Raw genomic sequence first — 21,440 nt, forward strand, 5'->3', positions numbered from 1 at the left:
TAACCAGCACTGCAGATGCGAGGTCTCCGTTAAAGGAAATGTGCAGTAGTGAAGCATGTGGGCAGTAACACACACTGCAGTGAAGTCTGGAGCCCAGGGAATATTATCATGAGGAGATACTTTCTCTTCAGCACCATTCACACACTCAGCCTGACAACCAAACCACAGCTTTAGGAGAAACACCTCTGCTTATGACAGGAAGTGACTTTCAGATATGAGGGGCTTGCTTTTGTCTATTTTTTCCCTCTCTCGAAACCTGCTGTGCTACCAGTGACTAAGGATGGCCAAGATTTTGGTTAATGGTTAACCAGAGTAACGTTAGCACACAGACTCTGACTTCCTCCTGCTGGGGCCAGGACCAAAAGCTGCTTTGCTTGCTGGGGAACAGACAAATGTGGAAAGCAGAGCAGCTCACACCGTGAAGGGCTGGAGAACAGAGGCTTCACCCCATGGAGAAAGGAGGAGGAAAATCCAAAAAGAGCAAGAGGTGTTTGGTATGAAGAAAGGTAAGAGCTGAAACACTTTCCTGTTTAACTTATTGACTCAGAGACTGTTGCTCACAAACCAACAAAGCCCACAGGTGTGGCTGGTTGAGACACACTCGTTATACCTGACTGCTCAGACATGTGTGGCTCGGGGAGAGGGACAAAGTGAGGAGAATCTGTTTGCTGTGAACTTGAAACTTGGAGAGGGCAGGAGAGCACCTCCTCCACCCTGGGACTGCTCATGGCAGGAAAGACACCCGCTTCAGACTGTTCTCCTGTCATTGACCACAGCCACGTCCCGGAGTTTGAGGTGGCTCTGTGGGTCAAGATCACCTTGGCCTTGGTCTACATCTGCATCTTTGTCGCGGGCCTCTTGGGCAACAGCATCACCATCAAAGTCACCAGGATCCTGCAGAAGAAAGGCTACCTGCAGAAGGAGGTCACTGACCACATGGTGAGCCTGGCCTGCTCTGACCTGCTGGTCATCCTGCTGGGCATGCCCGTGGAATTCTTCAGTGCCATCTGGAGCCCCTTTTCCACCCCCAATGGCGACATTGCCTGCAAGCTCTACTACTTCCTCTTTGAGGCCTGCAGCTACGCCACGGTGCTGCACGTGGCCACGCTCAGCTTTGAGAGGTACGTGGCCATCTGCCACCCCTTCAGGTTCAAGGCCGTGTCCGGGCCCCGCACGGTGAAGCTGCTCATTGCCTTTGTCTGGGGCACATCCCTCATTGTGGCTCTGCCCCTGCTCTTTGCCATGGGCACAGAATATCCCCTGGAGGCCATCGAGGGCTACGAGAGAACGAGCTCCTGTGTCAAGCCTACTCCCAGGCACTACATTCCTGAGCTGAAGCACAACATGACCATCTGCACCTGCCTCTCCTCCAGGTGGTCTCTGTTCCAAGCCAGCATCTTCAGCGCCTTTGCTGTGTACATCATCGTGCTGGGCTCTGTCACCTTCATGTGCCACAGCATGATGAAAGCCCTGATGATCCACAAGAAGGGGGCTGTGACAGTGAAGGGTGGACTGAAGCACCAGGAGCAGTACCTGAGGAAAAGTGAAAGTTCAGAGGGCAGGAGCTCCAGGAGACAGATCACTTTATTCCTGGGTAAGAAGCACGTCCTGCTCTGCCTCCCCTCCCTTCCTACCCCCTTTCCACTTGGGAAGAAAACCCAGAAACCTCTGGTTTTATCTCACCAAGCTCTCCCAAAGGGTTTGAAAGTGGTACAAAATGAGGGATAATACTTTTGGTTGCAATGATACATTTCAAGAAGCCTCATGTTTCTCTATCATTTTGGTTCTTTTTGTCATTAGAACAGGTGGGAAGGATAAACAAGGAAAAATCCAATCACTGTCTGCTATTTCTGTTGGATTTTATTACACGCAGCAATATGGGTGACAGGCTGTTGCAGCTTGACCTTTGGGGTAGCAATAGGCAACAGTTGCCTGGCTATAAAGTAGCTCTACTTTATATATGTTTTATATATTTATATATGTTTTAATATATTTATCTATAAATATATTATATTTATATATATGTTTTACGTATTTATATGTGTTTTATATATTTATATATGTTTTCCCACTAAATTACAAATATGAGTGTATTTAGTAAGGCTGCTGGTGGGAGGGAAGACTGTATTGCAAGCTCTCAAGCTTGTCTCTCTCTGAAGGCATTTCCCTGTTAATTCAGGATGCTCCTTGGAGAGTTCTCAGCCTCAGCAGTTGTGGCTGTGTTGCATGTGAGCATTAAGGAAGCTGGACTGGAGAGCTGATTTGGTCTCACAAATTGCGGTTGCCCTCTTTGAATTTTTTTTTCCTCTGGTTTTATTTGAAAGCCTGTAACCCTGAAATTATGTTTGATTCTGATCTCTCTCGCCACATTCATCAGACAAAAAACTAATGGAGCTGTCATTCCACCAGCTTGGAATCTTTCTGGGCAGTGATCCATGCAGCCTCCACGTTTGCTGATAGTCTTATAGGCACCCTCAATCATGTCCTGAGCATTACTGTTAGTTCCTGTTTTGTTGGGTCCCTTATTATGGTGCTGGATATAATAAATGAACCATCTAGAAGAGAAATGCACTGTACACCCAGTATCTGTGTTGCTTTTTGGTGCTCTGACTGATATGACAGAGAGGGACTTGAAATTCGCGCATCTGTCCACTTCTACAACTTTAAGTAGATTAGATTTTGTATTACTTTTTTCCTCCTTTTTAATATTTTTTTTCCCCTGAGGATCCTCTCCTTCCTCATCTAGTCCTGCTTGTGCCATGGCCTGTGTCAGGCAATGAAATGAAGAAATCATCTCCTCTCACAAGGAGTGGAGAGGCCCCATCTGTGGTTTATTAAAAGGGCTCTGTGTCTCTCACTCCAGTGACAGTACAGATTTCTAAGGTTCAGGCTCAGCAGTGGAGCTAAACACACCTGTGGCACAAAGCAGAAAAAGAGATCTGCTCTTGAAGGGCTGCCTGGGGGATCCTTAGATATGTGTGGCTCTCCCTCCCATTAAAGCCAAACCTGAGATCCAAATCCTGGCTGGGCTGAGAGGGGAAGGTAAATTGCCATGGCTTTTCCTCCCCTTCTTGATTATTCTTCCTGGTACTCTAGCATGGAATAGGAGATGCAATGCTGCTTGCAAAAGTGCTGAATAAACAAAAGCAACTGGTTTGCCCTTTATGATAAGGGAATTTGCCCTCCTGTGTATCTGACACTTCCACTGTGCTCTCAGCTTTCTGGAGACAGGAGATACTTGTGTGAATTCCCCAAAATTATTTTAGTGGCAAGACTCTTAATACAAGCCTTGCTAATTTACTTGGCTTGGGGAATAAATTAATAAACTGAGGAGGAAGAAACTCTGGCTTGCATTTCTGAGAACAATGCAAAGCAATTTAATTTGGAGATTTCATAACAGTGATGCTTTAGGGCAGTTTTAACCCAGAAGAAATGAACATATAAATTGTTTACAAATTGCTGAATTTAAATATTGTGATTTAGAAGTCCTCTTTGTTTTTCATTTAACAGATGGGTCAAATTAAAACCAATACTTGCACATTCACGGCATATTTCACTTTTAATGTGAAATGTAAATGACAGTATATGGCATTGTGTCTTTGTACATCTAACAGCAATAAAAACAATTTAGCATTTTCTTCTGGTTGTTAAAAGTGATAAGTTCTATAAAACGGAGATTAAAATCATAAATCTGACTACGAGAAAAAGCTAAGTAGAGGATGACACTGGGAGGAAATAATGTTTTTTTAGTGTCATGTTATTGTGTGGCACTCGAGAACGTTCATGGAAATTAATTGTAAATGTTGAAAGATTACTTGCTATAGATGGTATTGATGCTTGCAAGAGGGGTGATACCACTGCAGAAACTGGGTAGCTGAACTAAGTCTGAAAACACTTGGCTGATGGCTCTTTCATGAAATGCAAGCTTTTAACAGTATTTAAAACCTCTTAATATGCTTGACCCACCCTGACAGGAATCAATTTAGTCTTTGTGGCTACTTGATCTTGTCTTTCTCCTATGGCCATGAAGGCAGTGACCACCTAAATGGTGACAAGGTGCCACTGGGACCTCTTGCTGCTCCAACACCTGAGGCCCTATGCTGCAGGAGCTCTCAAGAAAGGGTAGGTTTGGAGGGCATAGATCTTATAATTATAAACATTATAAGTGGATTGCAGCAAACACAGAAAGGGAATATAAAGGAAGGATTCCATAAAGAGAGCTCCAACTAGTGCAATAATTATAAATATTACAAAAAGAACACTTCCATAGCTGAAAGTAAGTTAAGAATCCTTAGGAAAGTAATTTTAGAGTCTTTGTGAAGTGTTAGCACTGGGAGAGGGGAGCAGTATGTGAGGAGCCTCCACATGAGCTCCTGGAGGGAAAGCACCACCAGCAGTGCCTGCTCCCTGGCCATGGCTACACCAACCTGGCCACTGTCCAGAAGCACATTTGTACAAACCCAGCTGTGTGGTTTGTCATCACACTGGACCTGACTCTACAACAAAGTGAGTTCTGATGATCCCAGCTGAAAAAGGGGTCGGTTCTAAAGCTTCTGTGATGTTTCCCTTGGCAGCTTCTGTTTGAGCTTCTGCTAAAAGCCTTGATCATTTTGCATAAAGCAGCCTCAAGCCTACCACAGTACAGACATTGAAATAAGGGTCCGTTTGTGCTGCTACATCCTCTTTCTTTGTATTATACACCTCCAGTTGGCCCTTTGGAGCAGCCCTCCTCTGTTTCCACAGATCCACTGAGTGGGGCTGCTGGGCTTGGTGGGTGCTTTGCCAGTTGACATCTGGGCAGCATTCTTCTGTCTCCTGTCCACGATGAAACATCTGTCCTTCCTGAGATGTTCCATCCAGAAAAGAGAAATATCCAAGTAGTCTGGCTGCTATGGAAGTATTGGTGGAGGTGCTCTGAAGCACTGCTGTAGCTGCAGCAGTCTGCAGGAGCCAGAGCTGATGCTGGACCTGCCTAGCTGGAGATCCTGTTGGTACCATCCAGCACCATCAGCTCCCCTGGGACATGTGAGGCAGGAAATTCCCACTGCTCTCTCTTTCCCACCTCTACAGAGCTGCAACTTTTCTGCTTTGAGACCATCTGACGTAGGATGAATTTTTCCTGGACAGCAGATATCCTGCAGCTCTTTTAATAAGCAGGCAAGAGAATTTGTTATAACCTACAGCTGTGCATTCATCTGAGAAAGGCAGCATAGTGGAGGTTTTTAATTTTTTTTGGTGGGGTATAACACTTAAGTGTGTCAAATACACTGAGTGTAAACCTGAAGGCAATGGCAGTGGTGATTTCCTGTGATGTGGTATGGTACAGACAGCTTCAGGGCAGGTCTGCTTTACAGGGCAAGGGCAGCCAGAGGCTTTACTGACACTGGTGAGTGACATGGAATGAAAGAGAATCCCTGTCTCTAAGTTGAAAAAAAAAACCCATCCAAAGCCAAAAAGAAAATGGGCAGAAGGGAAGGGCTGGAAAGCTAGGCAGGAGGAAGTCAGACCTGACCAAAGCCATGCCACTTTTCTGGTGGCTGTTGTTAAAGCAATGCCAGGCTATTCTATAACAGCACCAAAGCCTCTGTGAACACCATGACCAGCTTTACTGAGCCATTAGCTGAATCTAGATAAAACCTTGACTCACAACTTCAAAGGATCTCTTAGAACTTCAGATGGAGCACCATTTTCTTGCCATATACTGCTGCTGGCAGCTTAATGCTCTGCTCAGAATAAAGGTATTATATGTAGGAATGGCCTCTCCAAAGATCACTGAAGAAGTGTATTTTGTAAGGCACTTGGAAAATTTCAGGAGGCAAATTACTTCAGAGTACTTCAAGTAGTTGTGAAAAATACATGGTTGTCATCTAGGTATGACTCAGGCACAGTGTAATTTGACAACAGACTTCTGTTACAGGAAAATTAGATGCTTCTTCATAGGCTGGAATTTGGCTGGGTTTTTCCCTACTGACAAAGCTAAAGGTTAGGGATAGAACAAAAATGAAAAGAATAAGCTAATTGATGAGATTCCAGAACACAGCTCCAGCCCACGTTCTTTATACTCAGCTTCATTGACTCCTCGTGCTGCAATTCTTTAATCATTCCATCGAGCTGCCTTTCTTCAGGCACCTTGCTGCAGACATGTCTGAAGATGACTACCCTGTAGGCTGGATTTGATTTTAATCTCTCTGTGTTTTATATGGTGATTCCATCCATAGGTTTTCCTGAGCAGGGCTTTGAATTCCACAAGACAAGCAGAAGGCTCAGTGCACTGAAATGAGTGGACACTCAGACCACCAGACCAGGGTCTGGCCACTCTGGTGTCTGGGGCATCTACCCTCTGTAACTAGTAAGTTTTTTTTTTCCAGGTCCTGCTTCTTGGAAAAGTGATAAAAGCAAATTATTTTCCTGCTGGTGTTGGGTAAAATTTGTCTTCCCCTTCTCTGCAAAAGCATTAACCTGGTGTCAGTGGCAAAACCAATCAGTGCTGTTGAATGCTGGTAGCACAAAACTGCAGCTCAGCTGTTCAACAGGTGACAATGGAAAGGCTGCGTTGAGGGATGATGGCTTCTCAGGGCAATTGTGTACAAATAATCTCCTTTGAAGAGCGGGGGAACTTCTGTCAGTTAAAAAAAAAAAAAAAACCCACAGTAAAATAGACTCAATGGAAACTTCCAAAATCCAGACATCTCTATGTTCAGGTTTCCCACACAGCAATTTAAAAAGGAACATGAGGAGAGCCCAGCATAATTTTCCTCCCTATTGTACAGAAAGCAATTTATCTACTCCTGCTTTTAACTGGACTCATGTAATAGAAGATTGTGCTTTCAGCATAAGTGGACACTCTTCCTTCCCTCCTACACTGAGGGATGGCAAAACAACAACAAGAGAAATAGAATCGAAGAATAGGGACTAATTGAGGCCAGCACCCCCAAGGTATTTAAGATTTTTGTAGTTTTAATGGAAAAATCAATGTGTGATTACACTTTGCATTAGAGTACTTAAAAATTGCTTCAGCATGAAAAGTCTGCAGCTTTGAAAACAACCTCACCCTGCAAATACTGTAGTCAGAGGAGCAGATTCACCACTAATGGAATTCACATAATTCCCCATATATGATACCTTGGCAGATGGGAGTCTCTGGGGACATCTGAGAGCTGGTTTTCCATGAGGACAGTGAATGCTTTCCTGGTGCTTTGTTAGAGTTGTGGCCATGCTTCTGTCTTTCACCTGATGCCTACAAGGAAGCTGGGATTTCACCTGGTCTGAAGCTGGGATTTCACCTGGTCTGTAGGGACTTGCAGCTTTTGATTCTTTATGCCTCAGCATCTGTGCTGCCCAGAGAAAAAGTGCCCAGCTAAGATTCCTGAAGTACTTCTGCCCTGTACTTACAGCTGCCCAAAGTCTTTAAGCCTCATTAAAGACCATTACCCGTGTTGGCCTTAAACTTGATATTATTAATCTCTCTCTCTTTCTCTTACAAGCTGTAGTTAATAAACCTAGTGGCCCTTGGTTCTTTTGGCACTCCTAGGTAAATGCTAAGAGAAGGAATTAGGGAAGTTCAGGCAATATCCCTCACTGTGCAACCTGAGCCAAGAAACAGGCAGGACAGTCTGTGTCACCTCAGCTTCTGAAAAACACACTCTGTGTCATGGCAATCTCCCCAAGACATGTTTTCTTACAAGTAGAAGCCTTGGGAAATGTCTTTTTTTTCAGAGTGGATAAGAAAGCAGGAAGATTTATTTCTCTCAAAGTGGAGAAATACAGATGTTGCTACAGGTATGAAGTGGCTTGCCTTGTACTGCCCTTATTCTTTGGTCAAGAGAATATTGCCTTAAGCATTAATTTCCCAGTATTTCTCTGTTTTCTTGCTCTCTCTTCTGAGCAAGATGCCATCTCAAATGTAGATGGCTCTTGCAATTCCCCAGTTTCAGAAGGTAGGAGTCATTTGTGGGAAGTTCACAGATAATTTATTGGAATCTTCACCTGTGAAAGCTAAATGCCTTATCTAATCCTCTGTTGTTTCATATTCAAATTATACCACAGTTCCTGTAATTAAATCTTTTGTTTTCCTATCTGATGTTGGGGCCATTATCTTTTAACAATGATTGCAAGCTTGTGAATTTTAATGGGGAAGAACTTTAATATCTGTGCTTTTGTTAGTGAGGCTTTCAATTTTGTTGTTTATTATCATAACAACACAGAGTGTCACACTGGGTGCAGCTCAGCACGTCTGCAGGTGACACCAAGCTGAGTGGTGTGGTTGACACACCTGAAGGACAGGATGCCTTCCAAGGGGACTTGGACAAGTGTCCAAGGCCAGGTTAGACAGGGCTTGGAGCAGCCTGGTCTGATGGAAGGTGTCCCTGTCCAAGGCAGGGGGTTGAAGCAAGATGAGCTTCACAGTCCCTTCCAACCCAAATCATTCTATGGTTCTGTGATTATCCTACATAACTTCTTGGTTTACTGGAGGCAACATTTGTGTAAGAAACTGAGAACTGACCAATATCTTAAAGACTTCCCTTTCGTTGTAGCAGGTGAGTTCCTAAACCATAGAAGACAAACAGAGAAGATTTCAGATTCTGTTTGGCACAATGTACTGTAGCAGTTTTCCAGCCTTTTTTTGAGGGTATCATAAGCTTATACTGCTTAGGTGAGAAAGCAGTTATCCTTCTGATCTCTGCTGTTCATGGATGAGTAATATCAAGGCCAGAATATTATAGATTAAATGAGTCTGCCAAGAACCTTTTAATCTTATGAATTGTGACTTTCAAGGAAAGGTGAAACTGAGAAAGAGGTCTGGTACTGTGCTGAGCTAACTTTTCCATGTTTCCTTTTAAGCTGTCTGTAAGCTTCTCGTTGCATTAATTCCCTCTTGAAAGCACACAGCATTTTTGTTCCATTTTGATCAATTTTTAGAATAAGGAATTTAAGTTGAAATGCAGATATGAGGTTAGAGTTGGGGATCCATCAGCAGGTGAATGTTGTTACAGAAGCATGCAGGGAGAGTTCTGTGAGTGCTCAGAAAGCGCTTGACAACCACCTGCAAACAGGGGCGCGTGTGTAACAATTACCAGGAAACTAAACTTTAATCATCAGTACAAAAACAACAGGGGTTCATTAGAGAAGATAACATTTCTTAGCCATCCATCCTTGTCCTCGGTGTAAATGGCTTTCTTTTCCCATGTTTGATTAGGCAGCATCTGCTCCAGTCTCTAGATGAACCTTGCAAAAGAGCTCAGCCCCTTTCAGAGGGTAGTGTAAATATCTTGTCCTTGCTCATTTGCTTATTTCTGCAAATCCACCTTGATTTGCTCATTCATATATTATTGCCAGCTTGTTTTTTGTTCAGTGTAATGATTGTCTTACCCAGCTAAAACAGCAGCCACCTCATGCCCTGATTTTTTGTGGTATGTCTGGTATGGTGCTGCTGAAGGTGATTTTGATTTGAAGAAATATTAGAAGGCTTTCTTGATTCCTCCTTCATAACTAAACCCCTGGAGTTCAGTATATACCTATGCCTTCTATTAGATTGCTGTAGCTGCAATTGCTATAGTCCTTTTACCATAAGCTACACAATTTAAAATTGTGAAACTCGCTGTTGTGGAGGCCAGATGTAAAAATGTGATCCTAAAAGAGGTTAAATATAACCTTGAAGGATAGTGCTGACAAGAACAAGATATAATCTCCACTCTAGAAGCCCCTGATACTGCTGACTGCCAAGACCTTGGTGTGAATAGAACAGGAAAATCCCTGGTTCCTTCTCCTGCAGATCTCTGTGTGGGATCACCACAGAGAGAAATTAATGGGTAGTCCTAGGTCTGTCCTAGTATGTCTGCTTTCAATATGAAACTTTCTGTATATGCAAAACCAGGCATGTAATCTGTCTGCCATCAGCCAGGAACAGGAACATGAGCTTTTTTAAGATGGTAGAACAAAATTTTTGAGTAGACAAGAGACAAAAAAGGATTGAAATGATCTCCCTCGAATTCTGCTTATTTTTCGCTGCATCCTTTTGCCCCTAAAATGTAAACTTTTTAAGAAAAGAAAGGTGTTAATTTCTGGGTGTGTTACTTACCTCTGTTGTGTGTACACCAAAATGTGTTTTGTTTGATAAGCTCTAGTACTTGCTGATGTTATAATTCCTGTGCCTCACATTGTCTCTCTCTCTCTCCAACAAAGACAACTTTTGAGCTGAGTTTGAAAAGAAAGCTGACATTTGTCCCATAAAGACACTGAGAATGAAGTTCCTCACCAGCTGAATCCCTTAGTAATGCTTAAAGACATCTATAGAAGAGAGTTCTTGAATCTGCTAAGACTGAACCAAGAATCAGAATAAAACTTTTAAGGTAGCTAAAGGCTGCAGTATGTCAGCAGCAGAGCACACAGATATTCAAACAGCCTTTCTTGTGAACACAACTTCTAACATGTCAGGTTTTAACCATGAGATAAGAAGCAGCCTTGTGTGATGAAGGTCAAACAGAAGTCAAAAGCAAGCACGCTGTGCTTGCCCTTGTCCTTCAGACACTGAAATTGCTAAAAGCTGTCTGACTTTCTGTCACAGGATTACTCAACAGACCCTTCTGACTGCTTGAAAGAAATGCTTGTCTAAAATGGGTGAAATGGGTTGTGTTACAGGTGTTCATGAGATGGTGTTTAAAGGATTGTTTTGTCTTGAAAGCCAAAATACCTAAGCCTTAGTGCTAGTAAATGATGGCATCAGGTTCTGCCAGAGTGTGTGAAAGCATGTATTGGCCTTTTCAGACATACACAAACTTTTGAAATCTTGGATGATGATTCTAGAGGAATAACTTAGCTACTGAAGTTTGATGGTTTACAATAGATTTACTTTTAAACTTGAACTTTTGAAAAAATGCCATGTGTAACTACCCATATTGAGGTTGGAGGAAAAAAAAGGCTTCCAAGGTGGCTGGAGAATGGGGAGACAGATCTTTAACAAGAGCTAAAAAGAGTTTGCATTGTTTATTGTAGCAAACAAAGAATACAGCTGGCTTTGAGTTATCTGTAAGTACAGTGGGGCAGTGAGTGAAAGGAAAGAGGAAGATCTGGTTTGAAAGCCTTGCAAAAGGGATTGAGAAACAGCTGTATGCAGAGTGACTGGGCACAATCAGCCTGATTCACTGTCCATTGGGTTAAGCCTGGCAGGTTAAACATGTTCAGACACTGCCCAAGGAGCCCAGCCTGTTTAAGTCAGGTTATCTCAAGCAGCTTGCAATTGCCTACAGCTGCAGAGCAAGAATATTCCCTCCAGCCTGCACACCTTCCTCTCCAGCTTAGAGATTGGAGTCTGAAAGTTGTAGTACCCTTGATTAAGTCTACATTTAAAGAGCTTTAAATCCATGCTGACTATAGATTTGCTATAAAAAGAACCAACTAAAAAACAAAGTAATAGAAGAGCAAAATGAGAAAATTCTTCTGAAACTGCTGGTCTGGTGGGCACAAAGAGCCATCCCCCCTCAGCTGGAGCAGTGTCTGTGCCTGTGGAGGTTTGTGACTGTATTCCTCTTCTTGCCTTCAGTGCTTCCCTTGTGCCCTTTCTTGGAAATTTTTCCCCACCTGGTGTACTTGGAGGCAGCCTTGGGAACTCATTGTTTAAAGTTAATGTCTGGAGACTGAAGCTTTCCATTGGCTGGATTCCCTTCCTTTTTCCTGCCTCCTGCTCATATACACATCTACTGAATTCTAAAAAGCTTTTTGATAGCAACTTGGAATTTAAATGTCCCCTTTCTATTTGTCTCCTGGTCCAAGCCAACATCTGAATGCATTCTTTTCTATTACTAAGAACATATTGACAATTTAGGAAACATTGTCCTACAGTGCAAACACTCTGATATTACAAAATACTGCCATGTTCTCTGCATTGAGCTAAATGAGAGCATTGGCACAAGAACTAATAGGTCTATAGGGGCCATGAATGAGTACAGACAGAAATGAGAAAATTTCTAATCATGAGAAGGACATGGCCAGGGACAGTTTTCCAAGCAGAGACTGAGACTGAACTCATTCAGTTTTTGGGTACAGAATGTGATCATTTCTGCAAGTTGTGGTGTGGTTGCCTGTGCTGGGAGGGGGGACAGATTTCTGGCCATAAAGCCAAGGACTGCTGGTTTGGAAGGAAAAGGTTGGAATGGAAAAGTCATGTTTGGTGCTCCTTGGTGTGGTCTCTGTGGCACTGTATCCTCCTTTGGGAGACAGCTGAACTTGCAAGGTCCAGCAAGCCTAAGCAAGCTGAACATTTCAGATACCTTTCAAATACCTTTTGCCAAAAGGAAACTTTGAGAAATGTGACCTGGGACCACACAAGTCCCTCTTGGTGCACATCCAGATCTCTGCCTGGAGGTGAGGAATAATTTCCTGCATGTTCTGGTCTCTGAATCAGGGGTAAGCTATCCCTGTGCTGCTCCTCCTCTTGCTGCCCAGCTCCCTCTGCCCTGGTGCCCTCCTCCAAACCCATGTGGCTGTCAGCCCCCCTGTGCCTGATGACTACCACTCAAAACCCTCCTCTGAGCCCCTATCTCCACGAGAGAATTGCTTTAACCTTATCAAATGGAGGTGAAATTTGAAATGACTTAATGTTTATTTGCTGACAGGCAGGAATGTCCTCTAAATTGACTGTCATAGCTGGAACACAATGCTGTAGGACAAACTCACAACCTCTTTCTGGCCTTCAGTGAAACAATGTTAAGTTTGGGAACTGGGGATATAATTTTGGCCCCTGTGGATAATATGGATAGCATTCTCATTTTGAAGTTTTACACAATGAAGCTATATTTGATATTTGCATAATTCAAATAGATGAAATCCTCAAACAGGCACAGAAGACTTGATTTCATTAACTTGGGATGCAGCCATCCCCATCTTTCATGCAAATGGAAAATACCTTTCCTGTAAGTATGCTTTAAAGATCCATTTCTTTCTCTAATCAAGTGGTGAAATCCTACCCGTGGGAACCAGAATTGATTTCTTTTCCCTCCGGACTCGATATCATAGACCTTATTTGGGTTAAGTTCTGTCATGGAATTGAGGATTAACCCTTCTGTGTGCTGCCAACCAGCTCCATGAGCTCCTGTTGGCTTCTCTGGCATGCTGAAAATGCACCTGGTGCAGTTGTCCTGCAGATGTAGCCACCAGCTCAGGGAAGCTCTGCCTCTTGTCAGCAAGGATCTATTTCCACTGAATCCCTGACCTTGAGAGCTCCTTTTAAATTTCCTCCTGGGCCTTGAATGCTGTAATTGATTACGGTTGTTTTGGTTTTAGTCTTTAACAATCAAGATGAAGAATTGCTCTTGAATTTGTTAAGATGTCAGGAGGAAGGCAGCTTGCCCACACTGCATGGCCAGTGCCACAGTGGGCTCCTGCAAGCCTTCCATGAGACACTGATGTTTCTGCCTGGGAATGGAAACCAGACAGGAATGCTCTGCTCTTGGAGCTGCCACTTGTGCCAGGGGCCTCTTGGGGTACCAGACAGCTCCACTGCATTAATTCAATTTAATAGGCGCCAGTGAAAATTAAAGGTATTTGATGTTGGTCCAAGTAGTCTTAGGGAATAGTCCTTATCATTATGTAGCCTGAGCCCCTGCTGGGACTCCTGTCATGGCAGTGCTTAGGTGAATTTCCCTTTCTCCTTACTACTGAATTACCTGTATTTCTTTGTATGCTATTTTCTGGTTCACCTTTTTGGTAATAAAGCTCTGCATTTTATTTTCTGTCTTTTAGATACATCACTTTTCACTTGAATTGTCTTCTATTACTTGAAACTGATAGCCTGACCCCTTGGCCACTGTGCTTCATCCATAGCAGGATGCTCTGCTACATTCTAATGAAGAACTGCCTTAAAAATGACAAAAAAAACCCCCAAAATGAAACCAAATGAACCAACCAAAACAAGGCACCCCTCCACCCCCCAAATTAAGAACCACAAAGACAAGAGGAAAATATGTATTTTTCTGTGATATCTCCTGATGCTTCATTTTCTCATTCCCTTTGCCTTAGAACACAAAGCATTGTCATTGGGAAGGGTTTTTTCTCACTCTGAAAGTGAATTTATGGTGTGTTCCTTGCCTCTGCTGCCTACTAGCCTGTCCTGCAGAAGAAAGCAGTTGGTCAGAACTGAATGGCTCAAGAGAAGCCAAGATGACCTGGATTTTCCTCTTGCATTGAAGGAATATTTTACTCTCTGACTGGCACTGATTAGCAAACCCTCCCTTAAGTGTATACATGTTGTGGTATTTGACCTTGGCATGCCTCAGGGTTCATGTGGCCACAAAATGTGACTTTTTTGGTGCCAGAGAGTGCTGAAATAGTGTGTCTTCAGATACCTCAGATGTGTGTACATAAACATATTTACATTATATATTACATATTTACATTATTTGAGTGAATAGGAGTAGCCATTGTCACCAATCCTCTTGCCGTGTCTCAGGGCAGGTTGCTCTCACTGAGCAGCAGGGAGGGGTTTTGGCTTGTTTGGTTCAGTCTTTAAGCAGAATCAGGCACTTTTTGGGAAAAAACTTGTCCAGCAAAAGCCCCAAGAGCCTGGAGAGTGGGGCAACCACACGCTTGGCAGTGTTTACTGGAGAGCACCACATTGAATTCAGTGGGACTAAAAGCATTTCAGACTTTGGGTGACAAAAATCTTGCTGACTGAACTCTACTGAACTCTGCTTTCAAGTCATTTCAGGTCAGGAATAATTGCCATCTTTAAATCACAATTTTCAAATTCTTTATCCCTTGAAGCAGGACTGAGAAATCCAAGTGTCCCTAGGGTTCAAATCGTCTTTATTTAATTTTCCTACTATTTTAATGTATCGATGGTTCTGATCATTTTTGCTCAATGTGGTTTTGAGGAGAAAATTCTGAGGCATGAAAAAATCTGTTTAAAGTGAAACATCATGCTTTTGATCCAAAGACTGATGTTCTATGGGAGGAATAGAAACAAAAGTCTCATGATAACCCTTCTGCTTTCCTGAAATAGAAAACCTGCCTAGTTAATGAATATAAATGAATGTACATTCACTTCCTTTTTTTTGAGGTTACTAAAGCTGATTAGCATTAGGGTACCACAATTTATTCAAAGCAGTTGAGTAATTATTCTTCTTTCTATCCTATGAACTTGCAACTTATTTATTACTAAAAGTTTGGGGGGCTTTTAAGGCATATCCTTGAAATAACATTGAGGACATATCTTTGTCATCATCTGAGTTTTAAATGAAGTTTTTTACAATAAGTAGTTCTGGTATACAGGCAAAGAAGAAAAATTGGTCAATGCTATAGATATTCAATAAACTGTGATGCATGGTCCTACAGGAAAGGACCTAAAATCCTTAGGCACGAAATAATGTATTGACAATTTGTGTTTACACAAGTAGAATTCAATATTCAGCATAATTAAATTAGAAATTGATAGCTTGAGCAAAACAAAACAGTTTTTCATATAAAATTTAACACAGGTGAAGCCACTTTGCTTTATTGTGACGCCAGGTGGATCAGGGTCCTTTAGCTGACAGTTATTCTCCAGCAGATCATCATAAAGTGACTTGTGTGCTTTAGCCTTACCTGTTATGTTGGGTTAATGAGAATTTATTCCCCACTTGCCTGTAGAGGCTGTGTTGTTAGTAATGCCAAGCAGGTTAAGTTGCTCTCTCTAGCTCCATCCTTGCAAAAATTGCATCTTCTTTTCTCTCCAACCACTTGTCCTCGGGTGTGGAAAGAGAGGCAGAAAGGTGAACTGATTCTGGCTGCAGCTGGAGGTGCTCAGGAGCTGTGAGGGTGTGGAGAATTTTCAGGCTTGTTCCTTGTTGTGCCTTTTAAAAACTTTAATAAGCTGGTTGTTGGACAGAAACACCTTTAACCTGGTTAAAAGTTACTCACTAGGTTTACATAGTTTAAGGTACAATTGGAGTATTCTTTGGGCTGGGAACACTTTATTTCCTCATGCTTGGTAGCTGTCCCTAAAGGCATGTAAAATTTTGTGTGGAGGAAAATAAACTATGAGATTCTTAAGCACAATATTATTATTTTAAATGTAGCAGCACCATTTTAGATTAACTATCGCTTCAGTGTGAACATTCTATTTTGGGATTAATGACTAAATCATAGACACTTCCAGCCAAAACAAATGAAACTGTTGATATGAGCACCTAGCAGAGCAGAGTTTCAGTTTCAGGTTTACCTTCCCACAGGAACACACACACAGCTTTCATTAGTATTTGCAAGTTCTGTGTAGGTACCCAGGGAGGAGCACACACCACTTAAAAACTGGGGGAAAATAAAAAAAGAAACTGCTCTGAAACTTTCCTGCTAATGCACTTGAACCTCATCTAAGGAGTATTATGGGACAGAAGAAAAATTCTGCAGCTGGTGAACTTTATGGCAAAGTTGCATTGCTAATGCACTTGAACCTCATCTAAGGAGTATTATGGGGCTGAAGAAGAAAAATTCTGCAGCTGGTGAACTTTATGGCAAAGTTGCATTTCATCCTCAGACCAGTTGTAAAAAGACAAGCTAAAATAAATCTTCTACATTTTGCAGGTGTGCTGAAAATTCATGAATAAAATTTAAGTCTGCAAGCAGCCTATTAGGTCATAATAACAAGTTAAAAAAATTCAAAGCACCTGTATGCTCCTCATGTAGAACCACCAGCTTTGAGAACAATGACATTGGGCAGCCTTTCCTGAATTAGCCGGAGCAGTACTGAGTTCTATAAATGTGGGTACTTCAGTGATGTAACTGAAGTTTATTTATCACAAAACAGTGTTTTGGAGCCCAGTCTGACACCAGGTCCTGCTGTCAATGCACTGTGCAGACAAGAGCCAATAACTTCTATGTCAAAATGTACAAAATCTACATAGAGCCAGAAGGAATGGTGAGAAGGAAATTTGACATATAAAGCTGGTCTCCTCTAATGTTTATTAACAGAGCAGTTACATTTTAAGTGCATGTACCAAATATTTTGAAACTAGATTAGAAATGTTTATTTGCAATAGAAAAGTGGCCCAGCTGCTTCTGAGAACCAGAGGCTCCATGACATCTGTGTAGCAAGTTTTAGCATTTCCTGAAAATGCACATGCAAGAATCTTCATTGTAAGAACAATTATTTATGTTTGAAGACATCATGATTACCAGGAGCTCCAACATGTGTTGCATTTTTTAAGATGTTGATCATGGGTTACCAGATGAAAATGAGCTGCAGTAAGCTGTCAAAGGCAGATGGATTTGAGTAGCAAGAAATGCTGCTAGCAGACATTCATTGTCAACCACCTCTGCTGCTGGTGTTGGAAGATGAAGAGGATTATTTGCACCAGCTTGTAGCTGCTCACAGGAAAAATAACTTCTGTGTATTTGCAGATTAGACTAGACAAAGGCTTTGCTTCTCTGCAGAAAACTCCTTAAAAGAACTTGTGCTGAGGCTCTGAAGTGCAGCCTGTTTGTATTTCTCCCTTGGCAGTGTTACAAAACCTCATCTCTCCCTGATCTGCATTTGAAGAGTCTTCATTTTTATCTCTTTTAGATATGGGACTTTTCCACTTTAAGCACTTCCTCTCTTTCATTTGAGCATGGAGCTGTTGGGAGGCTTTCTTTTTTCCATCTTGAGCCCAACTGTTTGCTTTAGAGAGTCCCTGGTTTGTCACTGATGGGCAGTTGTATTTCCAAATGGACTGACTGCAGCTCTCCTGGGTGAGTCTCTTTTGTCTGATTCTCTCTTGGAGTGAGGCAGGGAGAGCCTGCAGCTCTGTTTGTTCACAGAGCTGACACTCAGACACACTGGTGCATTGAACTTGATGCATTTAGGAGGGTAAACATCCCATGGCATGTGGATGTGTAGGCCTTATGGAATCATAGAATCACAGAGTCTCCTGAGTTGGATAATTTCTAATATGCAGTTTCATGTGCAAAGGAACGTTATGGAATGAAGAGAGTGGAGAAACCACACAGTTTAATTCAGGCACAGCTCACTCCACAGGAACAGCCACATCTGGGAGTGATGTGCTTGCTGCACAGATACTTTGGACTTTTGAAAAGACCATCATCTGATGCTGATAGTGCAGGTTTTCTGAGCCCATGATACCCATGTGTGAAGAAATTAAGCTGAAACCTCTCTCCCCTTTCCCCTCCTTTCTCTGTCTCCCACCAAAGTGCCAGTTCTGGGTCAATCAGCAATGAACAAACACGTGGGATCTCTAAATGGGATAAAGGCATGCAGCTTACTCATGGCACTTGATTTGAGTCCAAAAATGAGTAAAATTAAACAATTTTTGAAGACTGGTTTTCCCTTTTCCCTACCTGGACTCTATTTCTCCCCAGCTGGCTGAACAGCAGTGTATGGATATGTACCTGCAGATAATACAGGGAATTTCTTTGAAGTCTTCCCTGCCTTTAATTTAATAGCTTATTTGTGGAAAATGTGATTATGTAGGCAGTGATTTCATAGAATTGTGGAATGTTTTGGGTTGTAATGGACCTTAAAGATAATCTTTTGAACTATCCTCTACAGGCAGGGATGCCCAGCACTAGACCAGGTTACAGAGAAAAACAAAATGCTTTCATTTTCTGTGTGTTTCTCTGGAATCACTCCAAGAACTCCACATCCTTCTGATGCTGGGGCCCCAGAGCTCCGGGTGGGGTCCCAGGGGAGTGGAGTAGAGGGGCAGGATCACCTCCCTTGCCCTGCTGGTCATGTTTCTTTTGATGCAGCCTGGGATGTGGTTTGGGCCTTCTGATCTAGAAAAAAATTACCCACATTTTTGGGTAATTTTGAGCTTCTCATCAGCCAATTGACAACCAACTCAATTTGACAGAGGTTGTTTTCGCCTTGGATGCCCATAAGACCAGAAGTGACTGCCAAGTGTCCACCACTTTATGCTTCAAAGACAGCATCCTCTTTGTAGCTTATAAAGCTCTATAAGCCAGGAATATATTCTGGCCATCAAATCTATGGCTCTCTCTTACATCCCAGCCATAATAGGGTTTTTTATGGCTCTTGTGCTCTTCCTCCAGCAGGCAGGACATTTTCAGCAGGCTGCAAACAGCCCCGAGTCTGTTGACCAGAGGTGTGTGCACGTGTGATTGAGGAAGGGCCAATATTGTCAGCACTCTGGGTTTGGAGCCCAGCCTAAGACGAATTTTTAATTCTCTGCTTAGAGAAAGAGGTGCCAGCTTCATAAAGCTGTGTTACTTCTAAAGGGTTACAGATGAAGATAATCTGAAACACAGTAAGTATTAAAGCACTGGACAGGAGAAGATTTTCTTTACGGGAAGTTGCCCATCCACAGCATAGTAAAGATTTTATTCCTTTCATAAGTCTGGATTCTGAGTTCAACTAAAGCTTTTACAACTTCAGATTTTTATCCTGCTGTCCAGCTGCCTCTGTTTCTTTTGGAGAACCGTGAAGATTTTTCTTTTTAAAACACTTTTTCCATGCCTCACCACCACACACCAAAGTGTATGCATATATTTTGCTTACAGTATGGCCAGGCTGATTTCTTATTTAACTTGCTTGTAATTAGGGTTCTAAAAAGATAGCTACTTTTAGCCCTTCACAGTTATGGAGCAGCAGTTTTCTCACTGCTCAGTAGTAGCAAACTCTTTTCTTCCTTCTTCACCCAAAATAAAGAGTAAATAGAATTAAATTTAATTCCCCCAGCCCCTACTTTAAGTTGCTCTGTCCCAATGACACCATCACTACAGTTATATTTAACAATATAAGTTTTGTTCTTTACACCCTGTGAAATAAACATTTTACTAGCCATAACTTTGCTAAATTTGTAGCCCTTAGACTCAGGGACTCTGCCCTCAGGTTCTCTGTGCTTTAGCTATAGAAAAATTGGATGAGAGCTTCAAATGGTGTAGCTGGAAAAAGAAGTACATTCCCAGTATCTTTTTCTTTTCTTTTAAAAAGCAGCAGAAATTATTTCAGTGACACACAAAAAGATTTGTGTTGCAGAATAGCTGGAAAGCAGGTTTCCCTCCATTTGTATTCATGACAGCTTCTATATATTCAGCTATCAAAACCTATTATGAAGGGCTGTATTGTAGTGTAGATAGATTTTTATGCTTGTCATAATATAGATCTATAGGTAAATTTGTCAATGATATGTTCACTGTCATATTGCTCTATTTCTTACAGAAAATATTCTTAATGATACCAAGCTATATATCTTTACCATGTAAGACTGAGCTTGATTTGTTGCTTGGTTTTAAGAAGAATGTTTTAAATTAACAGGGGTTTTTCAGTTTGGAGCAAATTTAGAACCCCACATTTAAACCAAAAGTAATTTGCTGGGCTAGTTACTTTCTACATCCTGGTTTTTTTAATAAGGTGTGCACGGTCCAACAAGCTTCTTCCTATGACTTCCAGTGCTAGATTTTCCTTCTTCCCATTTATACATGACTTGTACAAACCATGTAAGCAGCTTATTCTGGAATGGATTTTAGCAGATTGATTTAAAACCAGCTCTCCTTGATTCTCATTTAAGCTCTAGGCTTGAGCTCAAGGGCTGTCCTTAAAACCAAAAAAAGAAAAAAAAATCTCTGGTTTTGGTAGAAAATCTCCTGATGAAAGAAGTAATTTCTTCCACTTCTTCAGTGTTTTAGTTCTCATCCTGTCCTTCTTCCTCTGTTTCTCCATTGCCTGTTATTATCTGAAGTGGGGCTGAGTATGGGGTGACCAGGAATTTATAGGGAGGGAGCAGGAAGGAAAGAGATAGGGGTTGGAAAGGGAGTTTCTTTCCTCATCAAACAAGAGGTATTTATACCAACCATTTTGTTGTTTAGTTATTTTGGTCACAAAATAGTTCATCACTTGGGAAAAGGAAGCCTCAGGTATGTCAAGAAGATAAAGCCAATTCCCTCATCTGCAGAATCAACAGCTGAGGCGTGCCCTGTTCCTCCCACCCCATAAATAAGCAAACTCATCCAGGGCAGAGGGAAGGGAGAACTGAGGGCACAGCTCCATTCTGGGGCTCTCAGGGTTGTGGCACATCCGTGGTGACACAGCTTAGTTCCCACAAATACACAATAATGTCATTCTCTGGTACCTATGGGGTACCAGCAATCACTGCTGTGTTACCCTTGAGCTCTGACTAATTTCCTCTCCAAACATAAAAATGACATCAACCACTGACTGAGTGACAAACTCGGTGATGCCAAGAGGGAAAAGAAATCCAGGCTGAAAGATGTCACACCCTCACAAGGAAAAGTCTGAGAGAGTGCTGGGGGTGCCCCAAGCCCTACCAGGAAAACTCAGTGTGGGCAAGTGGGGCAGCTCAGCCAGCACAGGCAGTCACTGAGGGCTCATTTGTCCCTGGGTGCTGGGGCAGCCACCCAGAAAGTGCCTCTGTGTCACAGGGGAGATGAAGGAGAAGAGCTGTTCCCAGCACTGCTTCTGGTCTAGGCAAAAAACCTACAAATCAGCTAATTTC

General features: G+C 42.3%; 1 protein-coding gene across 1 annotated transcript in view; it reads left to right on the plus strand.

The window, feature by feature from the left end:
• Positions 1–726: 726 nt before the first annotated feature.
• Positions 727–21,440, plus strand: part of GPR39 (G protein-coupled receptor 39) — a 74,873-nt gene continuing 54,159 nt past the window's right edge. Inside the window, exon 1 of the mRNA XM_036386835.2 lies at positions 727–1,594. Within this exon, the coding sequence (XP_036242728.1) occupies positions 727–1,594 (868 nt within the window). The remainder of the gene's footprint in view (positions 1,595–21,440) is intronic.

This window comes from Molothrus ater, chromosome 7, assembly GCF_012460135.2.
Source record: "Molothrus ater isolate BHLD 08-10-18 breed brown headed cowbird chromosome 7, BPBGC_Mater_1.1, whole genome shotgun sequence".
Lineage (NCBI taxonomy): Eukaryota > Metazoa > Chordata > Aves > Passeriformes > Icteridae > Molothrus > Molothrus ater.